General features: G+C 32.4%; 1 protein-coding gene across 2 annotated transcripts in view; it reads right to left on the bottom strand.

The window, feature by feature from the left end:
- Window positions 1–225: 225 nt before the first annotated feature.
- Window positions 226–11,136, bottom strand: part of LOC140441362 (rabankyrin-5) — a 456,167-nt gene continuing 445,256 nt past the window's right edge. For both annotated transcript variants that reach the window (XM_072532038.1, XM_072532039.1), the window contains one exon: window positions 226–610. In XM_072532038.1, the coding sequence (XP_072388139.1) occupies window positions 356–610 (255 nt within the window). In that variant the 3' untranslated portion in view covers window positions 226–355. The remainder of the gene's footprint in view (window positions 611–11,136) is intronic.

The following is an 11,136-nucleotide window of genomic DNA, read 5'->3' as shown; positions in this document are numbered from 1 at the left end:
ACTTAGATCTAATTTATGTTCGTCTAGTCGGGCAAATATTCGGCGGTTAGTTTTTTTAATGTATTTATCTCCCCATTGTCTTATATCCGTGAAATATCGATAATTTTTAAATTCTAAAAAATCATTTTAGAACTTACACATTGTATATAATACTCCACATTTCAACCACAACGTTTTCCACAACTAGTGCGAAATAAAACAGCTAAGCTAAATAAACGAATGATCTGAACTGAAGCGTTTTATTTTATGTAATTGCGTTTTATTGTAATTTATAAATAACATTATAAATAACAACAAATATTTTTTTATTATAAAATTTTATATCTTAATAATTATTTGAATAATATCTTAATAATTAATTAGCTCCAGTCTTCAGTACATCAAAACAAACTTTACAGACCCTAACTGGTTTGTTCTCGCCAAATTTTATAATCGGTACTTCTTGATCCGAACACTTGCTGCATAGTGCACGTCCGCAATGGCGGCAATGGTGGGTGCGCACTGTAAGGGTAAATCTTTTACCACACTCTTGACAGGAATCTGTGTTTGTCCATGGCGCTGGTTCCGATAGTGTGTCTAAGAGGCGGTTCAAAAGCTGCTTTGTTGGAACCTGCATAGAAATCATATGGTCATTATACTAAAAAAAACTGTGTAAAAAAAGTGTCCAGAGGACATTTCAAACGATATACATTCAATATTATGGATAAAAATAAAACTAAGCCGAACTCTAGGGGAAACACAGGGAATTGCCACTCAGTTAGGGTTGTTGGTTCATAATTACGAGCCAAGGCGCATATGAATTGGATTATCTCTTGATGAAAAATCTTTCCTACAAGATAACTGAGTCTTTTATGAGCCAGTTATGAAGCTCTTTGATAGTTTTTGAGACTTCTTTAGTGGTGAAGGGTTCGTAAGGAATATTACTGTAATGTTGATAGTTGTTCGTCGTGTCTTCAATCCATCCTGCATTGGCGTTAGAGTAGCTGGCGTTGTATTTCCCCAAAACTCATGAACTTCTTCTTGGTTTGGGTACGATTTTTTTCACTTTCTACAGTAGAATTGAGTTTCCTACAGAATTTCTGCATGCTCAAAAAGTGTATTATCGCACTTCCGGACATTACAAACTTTGTATCTCCTAGGGCGGCCCGAATAAATGGAGAGCTTGTCCAACCAATGCTGAGGTGTATTGTTTTCTAGATCATGTTGTGAGTGTCTAAGAGTGTTCAGCAATATTTCAGTTCTCTTGATAATTTTTATACTTCTTATTTCTGGGATGTATTCCGTTATTTGTCCAATATCCCTCAGCAATAATTCAATCTTCCTCAACAGTCGTATTTCCCAGGTTGCAATTCTGTTATCAGTCTTTCCGATATTACTAGCCTGTCATGTTCTGATCTTAATGTCCATAACATTAGAAATTGCTGTTGCTGCGCAGTAAATCAGCATATGCAATTATTCCAAAGTGTGAGCTTCTACGACATAATTGGGTAAGGACTTCAGTGTTCACAATTTGTAACAGCGCACCTAGTTTCTTACAAAAGTTTATTCTTGGTAACGGTGGTACCTATGCTTCGTGGATTTGTTCCGCAGAGGGCCATTATTGATCGAAGATCGTTTGTTGTTTTACCTATCGTGTCTAAGTTAAATTTTTCCATAAAATTTCGCAATTTCTCTTTTTTAAATTTATATATCCAGCCTACCGTTGCATCCGTTATTTCTTGAGTCCAACATAGTTTGGATTTTGTTTATTTAACTCTATATAAATGTCTTAGATCCTTTTTAAATAACTGCTCAGTCGCGACTGTGATGATCTGGGATAGTAAATGACAGTCGAAGACAAAATTCGTTTTTAAGACATTTATTTCTAGCTAAATAGACAACATAAAATCATTTACAAGGAAACTAAGTTCCTGTAGTTGGCTGTATACCATATAATAAAAAATTTCCAATAAAATCCTTTATAAAAAGGTATATAAAAAACCCAGTCAGGCTATGTTAAAAAGACAAAACGTTTTCGGAATAAGTATTCCATCATCAGTGTCAATATATTACATGAATGTAGCCACTAAATATGAGGGTAAAACCCTTTAAAAATTAATATATGAAGTTTAGTTTACATTATGTCGTGTTTACAAATAGGATGGTAAAGTTACCGTTGGATTGGTAACATGGCGACATATGACTCTACATTAAGTTGCAAGTCCTGAGACGGTATGTCTACGAGGACTTTATTAAAGCAACTGAAGTTGCTTTAATAAGTTGCTTTAATAAAGTCCTTGTAGACATACCGTCTCAGGACTTGCAACTTAATGTAGAGTCATATGTCGCCATGTTACCAATCAAACGGTAACTTTACCATCCTATTTGTAAACACGACATAATGTAAACTAAACTTCATATATTAATTTTTAAAGGGTTTTTACCCTCATATTTAGTGGCTACATTCATGTAATATATTGACACTGATGATGGAATACTTATTCCGAAAACGTTTTGTCTTTTTAACATAGCCTGACTGGGTTTTTTATATACCTTTTTATAAAGGATTTTATTGGAAAATTTTTTATAAAATCATTTCGTTATTCCGACTTTATACAAATTCTATATATATATATATATATATATATATATATATATATATATATATATATCACAGAATGACGGTAGTTTTGTTTTGTTATTTACTTCGTTGGAAGTACGAGAAACTGAATTCACTACGAATTTTGACTAGGATGAACGGCTTGTGGAATGCAATTTTTAGATTCCCTTGCCGAGTAATTCATCCAGCTGTTTGTTTCGCAAATTTTAGGAAACACAGTGGTTAAGATTTGAATTCGGTTTCGCTAAGTAGAAATCGTTTTTTTTTTTTTTTTTTTTTTTTTTTTTTTTTTTTTTTTTTTTATATATATCCTCTAAAATAACAGCTGAACTGGTATAGAAGGTTAAGTACTAGAACATTCGATATTTGATAGTTCTAGTACTTAACCTTAATGACATTTACCGAACTAAACGTTGTGTCTGTTTTATTTTTTATTTTTAATTTGAATTGTATTTGTTTCCTATATTTCAATTTGTAATCAACATCAACTATAATCAACATTATTCCAACAAAAAAATTTTTACTTGATGGTATTAAAATAAATCGCACTGCCATTAACCTCAATTAAGTAAGTATATAAACAACAAACTATTATTAAATTGTATTTTACCATGTTTTAAATAATTGTAGCTCTCATCTGATGATGCCAATGAAAATTGGCGAAATATAATGAATTGTTAAACAGAGTACACTTGGCTTTTAATCAGCTGTATACCCAATTAACCTCAACCCCCCTTTTATATATATATATATATATATATATATATATATATATATATATATATATATAATAGTATAATAATGAATCAGGAGTTACATTCATTTTTCAACGCGAAATGAATGTATACGGGGAGGAATGTCTGAATCAACACATCAGACGGTATATAATTATAGATAGGAGGAGGAATTATCAGTTTTATTCAACTCACCAAACTGATAGAATAGAACACGTTCGTTCAGCGCACCTGTTCTAGACAGGTAAGATAGTTAGGTATTCTTCGTTCAACACACAAAGAACTCGAGTGGGTTTCTGCTCGGTCTTTTATACGGCCAGCAGCTGTATAAAAATGTGTTCTGTTAAATACATAGGCGTACTCTAGATGATAAGAGTATATTATCGTCACAAATATTCTATATCCATTTCCCCTCACTATATATCCCAGATTAAATATTTTCCGGTGTTTAACAGTCTTTAGCAATTCTCTATTTTTCTTGACCCTCCTTAGTACTTCCTCATTATAGTCCAGTCGGGTTAGATGAAAAAATGGCGTAACTTTGCATGGCGAGCTGCCCCAAATTTTATTATTCTAACCACAGAATACAACACGCAACAAAAAGCGAAACGAACAGCTTTTTCGCAATCCAAATTTCTGTGAGAATCCGCCACATTCTAAATAGTTTATCTGTCAACCTATAAAAACTTAAAAACTGACGGTGTGTTGTTGTTTAATAGTTAAAACTGTTTAAATAATACTGTTATATACATATTTTGTATTTACATATTTTAATACCTTAGAAAATCGATAAAAAAATAATAGAAATCGACTGATTTTCATCTCTATTTTGAAATTACCTCTCAAATTCAATCGCTTTTTATCGGTTTTTTAACGTACTAAAATACTTTTAGTGCGTTAAATTGTTTGTTGTTAAAAAAATTGATATTTTTGACTAAGACCATTTTACTTATCAGTACAGAATTGATATATGGGTAATATTAAATTTTACAGAAAAAAATACAATTCATACAAAACTTTAATAATTACTTTGTTTCTCAGTGTAACTATAACTTTACTACTGTTTTGAACGACTTCGTCATTACTTTTTTTAGTGTACTAAGTAGTTTAACTGTCATTCTCCCTCCGAAATTTTAATCCTACGAACATCAAAGATAGCGACAAAGCTTTCGCTTCTTGTTGGCTGGTGTATTCTGAGTTCTAACCTTTAGGGGGGTGAATCACTAGTAGTGTAAATTTAAAATCGCAACTAAATCCAACCGTTGCATTAGCCGTCATCTTGAATTTTAAAATGAAAAAGGAGAACCATTTTTGCTCAATATCTCAGCTATTTTCAACTTTTCGACAAAAACGGTAAGGCCATTGTTGCTGAAATTGTTGCAAATGCGATTTCGGACAATTTCTTTTTTACAAATTTTTTAGTGCGGTCGATATTTTTCGAGTTAAGGGAAAAATAGTGGAAGGGAAGGGGAAACATAATTATCGAATTATCTCATTTATTATTAACTTTACGATATTAATGTACATGAACAAAAATTATATTTTAGACAATTTTGATATCTCTCTATAACTTTACATATTGATTTTAGCAAAAAAATGAAAGAGATCAAAATTATATAAAATATAATTCTCTTCATACTTGCCTGTGAACATTCATGCCGTAAAGTTAATAATAAACGAGATAATTCGATAAAGATGCTTCTCTCCCTATCACTATTTTTCGCTAACTCGGAAAATATCGACCGTATGAAAAATTTGTAAAAAAATGGTAGGCAATTTCAGTCCTTATCATTTTGTAAAAAAGTGGAAAGTGACGGAGATATTGGGCAAAAATGGTTCTCCTTTTTCATTTTAAAATTCAAGATGGCGGCTAACGCAACGGATGGATTCAGTCGCGATTTTAAATTTACACTACTATTCACCCGCCTGATAGAGTGGAATAATAAAATTTGGGAAAGCTTGCCTTTGGCGATATATTTCAGTTAATTTTTGGTTGGTATGATCTAATCCTGAATAGCAAGTAATGAGCCTTCTGTTTCAACAAACATCTTACTTGATGTCAACCAATAGTTCGACGCTATATTGTGGACATAGTTTTGACTGCCTTCATTGGGATGTCGCCCGTGCAGAGGTTTACTCATCCAGGTGCGCATTTTTTGCTTTTAGTAAGATGGTTTATACGCACTTCTGATTCCCTCAGTTTTATCGGTGTTGTGTTATCTACTGCGCAAATCAGTTCTTAAATTAAACTTTATTACATTATAAACTTAAAAAAAATTATTCAATGAGTAATCGATTTTTCTAATGGCTCACTTATATTCATAAGTCCCATCCTCCTAAATACCGCGGTAATGTCGTTCTTTCTACTGCACTTCAAGGATTGTATTTTTGTACCTTTGTGAGGTGTGTTAGTACTTTTCGATGAAAAGTTTTTATAGCGTATTAATGAACATTTGGCCAGCACTTTCGACAAACAAAGAGTCCAATATCGTAGTGTTTTTTCTTTTCTAAATAAATGTAATTAGAAAACGAGTGTAAATAATATCAAAGCACATATTTTTCTATTAAGACGCGCCATAAACGTAAATCGCATAATAATCAACTATTGCTTGTCATGCATCATCAGACAACCACTCGACTGAGATACACGCTGTTGTCGGATGTATAGGCATTTCTGCAAAACAGAAAAACCCTGCTTTTCCCCGGTATCCCGCTCTGTCGCACTCTCTTCTACACTTATCAATGACATTTAAATATTTCTTATGATATAATAGTAAAATTCAATAACTTTTTTACAGAAAAATTTAATTAATTTATCTTTCAGGGATTTTTCCGAGAGGAGAAAATAGCACAATTTTTATTATTTGGTTGAGTTACCCCAGATTAAAAAATGAAGGTTCTACGTGCCATAGTACTCCTTTACTGTATATGCCATCAATAACTTGAATCATAAAATATAGTTCTTCATTTACAATCCGTTCAATTTTCAGGTCTTAATGTTAATAGACAATGGAAATATGATTTTAAGAATAAAATGCCATCTTAGTTCTTATTGGTCATAAAAGATTCTTTTTTTTTGGAAAGTGTGTTTTCTCCAGCTGTTCATTGCGCTTACTTATAAGCGTGACATAAAAAATATCAAAGTTATTATAAATTTTTAGAAGCTAAAAAGTTATTCAAACTGGTTTTTAATAAAAAATTTAATAAAATTTTGATTTAGTTTTTTTAATATACCCTAAAACTAAAGCCGCAAAGAATCGATTGCAATTTACAAAATTCTTGTATAGTCACTTTTTGGGCAAGTACAGTTGTTTAAATAATCACTCTCCGGAATAAACTATTTTAATAAGTTATAAACTATTTGGTCGATCTGTTTTAAACTTGGCACAGTTTAATAACTCATTAACTGCCACAATTTGAGTAGTTAGTAGTTTGTGAACCTTCAAATATCTGAATAAGATTTTTACGTGAAATCAGTAATTTGTTCACATTTTTCACTTAAAAAAGCTAAAAAAAATTAAACAGGTATTTACAGATTCTAAAAGGTACATGAGGGGTAGCTGATGACAATATGTGAAGACGTACAGCAAATTTTGATGTTTTTTAAACAATCATAAAAAGTAACAAAAATAGTTTTTGCCTGTAAATAGTTTCCTATACATTTTATAAAAAATAATTCAAATAAAAGTTGCAAATCATACAATGTTCTTTATTTTAAGAGTTTCCAAACTAAAATCCATAAAGAAATGACCGAGATAATTGCAAAAAATCCTGATTTTTGCAGTCATTTTTAAATGTAAATAACTTTGTTTTTTTGCATAATGACATGTACTATAAGTACTCAAAATTGTGGCAGCTAATGAGTTATTAAAGTGTGCTAAAGACGGGTTGATCAAATAGTTTATTATTTAAGTTATTCAATTTGTTTATCCCGGACACCGATTATTTAAACAACTGTACTTGTCCAAACAGTCACTCCAGTCCTAAAATCTTGTTAAAAAACAGTTTGAAACAGGGCTGAATTTTTAGCCAATTAATGTTTCAATTACATACTATTTTAAATGGGAATAAGCCACAATTTCAGTTTAACACAAGTTTATTTTTGACGTTTCGATTTTCACTTCAGAAATCGTTCTAAAAATACAAAACATTAATAAATTAGACAAACTTTGTTTTTTTTTACTTTGCGAAAAATTCTTCTGTATATACAGGCGGAAAAATGAAAAATTGACAAAGTGAGACGGCGATACAATTGTTAAACGTAGTTAGAATAATTTAGTAGAACAAAGCAGAACATTTAAACTCTCACTTGACTATTGCTGTCTTTCTAACGTAATTCTTAGAAAAACATTCAATATGAGTAGAGACAATGATTGTATAAACTACTATTAGAGTAATCGTACTGGCCAACTATAATCTGACGGACTCGATTTCCATGAAAACTAGTTCCACTATCCAAGTAAATTGTTTTATTTACGTTTGTGTTACGTTAGGTTCGCTTGAGTTTATAAATTTTAATAATCAGCCCTATTTACTTGAATAAACTCAGTTCTTTTTAGAGCTCTTTTGATATTAATTTTTGGTTTGTTAAGTATTTATTTAATTAAAAACAGGTTAATAAAATTTGTTAGTAGTCATCTGTCAATATGGCTAACTTTTGTCTATGAGTTCTCCTAACGTGTACATATTACGTTGATATTACTCTGACTAATTCAATCATAATGTATGAAATTACAGATTATTATATTGTTATGAATTTGTTTTAAACCTGTATGATAATTTTGAGTGATAAGGATTGGCTGTAAAACATTAAAAAACATTTGAGTGAATTAAAAACAAATAAACAAGGTTAACTGATAATTAGTGAGGTATAAACAATTGAACCGGTAATTACATCTAATTCTTGTCCGATTTTAAAGCGAGTTGCCAAACTGACCAGAATTTCTGAGTACAGAATAAAATCAATAATAGTATCACAGTGAAACGGTAGGCATCGTTTTCTCTGAACCGTTGAGGTGGAAAACGGTGCTTAGCGCCGAAAATGGACAGATACCTGGAAAAGAAAACATGTCAGGACAGCGACGGAACAACGGATGATGGCACAAAAAGGAGGGCAAGAGATGAGGGTTCAGTTAACGAAGAAAAAAGGTCAAGGAAGAGTCGAAAACTCCCCAAGACTCCACCCAAAATAACAAATAACCATGATGAGACAAAACTGGATAAATTAATAGACATGATGAACAATCTGGCAAGTGACATTAAAGAAATAAAGAGAAGCCAAAACAGAAGTAATGAAACAATGACTTTAAAACCAGACTGCTGATAACCAGACTTTAAAAGAAGAAAATAAAGACCTGAAGAAAGAAAATATTGAAATCAAAAAGGAGTTAAATGAAGTCAGGGAAACTATTGAATTCATGGAAAAACAAAGAAGAAAAAACAATGTAGTCATGAGTGGACTAGCAATTGAAACATACGATCAAAGCGTCTTAAAAGAGGGAATGAGCAACTTCATTAAACACAATTTGAAGATAGATGTTAAAATTAAAAATGCACACAAACTGGGAGAGAAAACCTGTCTGATTGAATTAGCAGAACATGAAGAGAAGGTAAAGGTTATGAAAAATAAATCTAAACTAAGACATGTTGAAGAAGGAAAAGTATACATCAATGATGATACTACGAATAAAGAGAGAGAAATTCAGAAAACAATTAGAAAACTTGCGCAAGAAGAAAAGGAGAGAGGAAAGGATGTAAGACTTGTGGAAATAAAATATGGATCGACAAGGTCGGCTGGAAATGGGACAACAAAGAGAACAAACTAGTCAAAATGGGGACAAAAAACTAGTAAACAAATGTGTCGGAAATACTATGACAAACCTGGCAATGCCAATGGACATGAGTAGTTATAGAATAGGTAGTAAAGACAAAGATAGATCCATAAATAATGACCAAGGACGTGAGAAACGCGAGACAAGAAGGGGTAAACCCATAAAAATGCAGTCAGCAACGAGCGAGAATATGAACAGTAACTATGTAAAACCCACATTAAACAAGAAAGGCCCACAATAACGGAGCAGTGCTAAAGCCCAAAGAATAGACATTAGCAACATGGAATGTCAGAGGTCTCAACGGCAAAGAAGTCGAACTTGCTGAAGAATTTGAGAAAAATCAAATAGACTTACTAGGTATAACAGAGACCAAGAACAAGGGAAAAAACACACAGTTTTTAGAAAATGCACACTTCCTCATCACCAGTGGAGTGTCACTTGGCGAAAGGGCAAAAGAATGGGTAGGCTGCCTGATATACAGTAATCTAATAAAGAATATTCAAGATTGGGAATGCATTTCCGAAAGAATTCTAAAGATAAGACTGGTAACTGCGGAACACAAACTAGTCAATATCATCGTTATGTATGGAATAAATGATGACGAAAGAGTAGCTAGCAAATACCTATTATTCTGGGATAAGGCCTCAGAAATAATAGACAGTTTAGAAGGCAATACTATAGTACTAGGGATCTAAATGGTCGAGTGGGTGTAAGAGATGAACATACCCAAGATGTATTAGGACCATATGGAGAAGAAATAAAATGGGGAATGTATTATTGATATATGCAGAGAAAATAATTTAATAATAATGAACACATTTTTTAAACACAAAGATGTACATAAATATACAAGAGAAGTCAAAAGTAGAGGCGAAAGATCCATCATAGACTATGTGTTAGTAAATAGATCATCGAGGCAATGTATTAAAGATGTAAGAGTAAAACCAGGAACTGAAATATATAGTGACCACTATCTAGTTGTAGCCAGGACCAGCTTGGGAGTGCGACAAGAATCAATAACGAAAGAGACCAAGAAAACAAGTAAAGCTCATGATACACCCACTATAGAAGTAATCACGTGACATAAGCTAGCGGACAAGGAGACAGCAAACAAGTTTGAAAACTACCTAACAGAGCACGCTGAACATGACTGTGACTTAGATCAAAATTGGCAAATACTGAAAGAAGCACTCTTAAACGGTAAACAAGCATGCGAAATAACAAGAAATAACAGAGGCAAAAAGTGTACAAACTGGTGGAACAATGAAATAAAAGCAGAAGTGAAGTCCAAGAAGATAGCTTGAAAAAAATATTTAAGTAACGGAACCGCAGACAACTACGAAATATACAAACTGGAAAGAATCAAAGTCAAAGGTATGGTACTAGCAGCGAAACGGAAAAGTTATTCTTTAAAACCCAGAAGAATTTAAGAACCGAAAAGGCTCCACAACCACCAAATCAAATAAGGGTCAAAGAAGGACACTTACTGCATGACAATGACCACATCCTAGATAGATAGAAGCAATATTTTGAGGATCTACTGAAGATCCAAAACGATGTAGACATTATCACAGAAGAACCAGAAGAGGTAGAGCAAGAAGACCAAATTCAAGACGAAATAACTATAGCAGAAACAAAAGAAATCATACAAAAGCTTAAGAAAGGTAAGTCGGCTGGACTTGATAAAATCATAGCAGAAATGCTTAAAAACATGGGCGACAAGGGCATTGAACTGCTAACAGAAGTATGTAATAGGGCATGGAGTGAGAGCCAAATACCAAACGATTGGAAGTGCGACTTATTCTACTGAGACTGGTATTTTCAAAAAGGGAGACAGACGCGAATGTAGTAACTACAGAGGAATAACACTACTAAGCATCCCATCCAAAGTATATGAGAGAATACTAGAAAAACGTCTTTTAGAAGAAGTTGATTCTAAAATGGAACAATCACAGAGTGGATTTAGAAAAGG

This window comes from Diabrotica undecimpunctata, chromosome 5, assembly GCF_040954645.1.
Source record: "Diabrotica undecimpunctata isolate CICGRU chromosome 5, icDiaUnde3, whole genome shotgun sequence".
NCBI lineage: Eukaryota > Metazoa > Arthropoda > Insecta > Coleoptera > Chrysomelidae > Diabrotica > Diabrotica undecimpunctata.
This window is presented reverse-complemented; position numbering and strand designations above follow the sequence as displayed.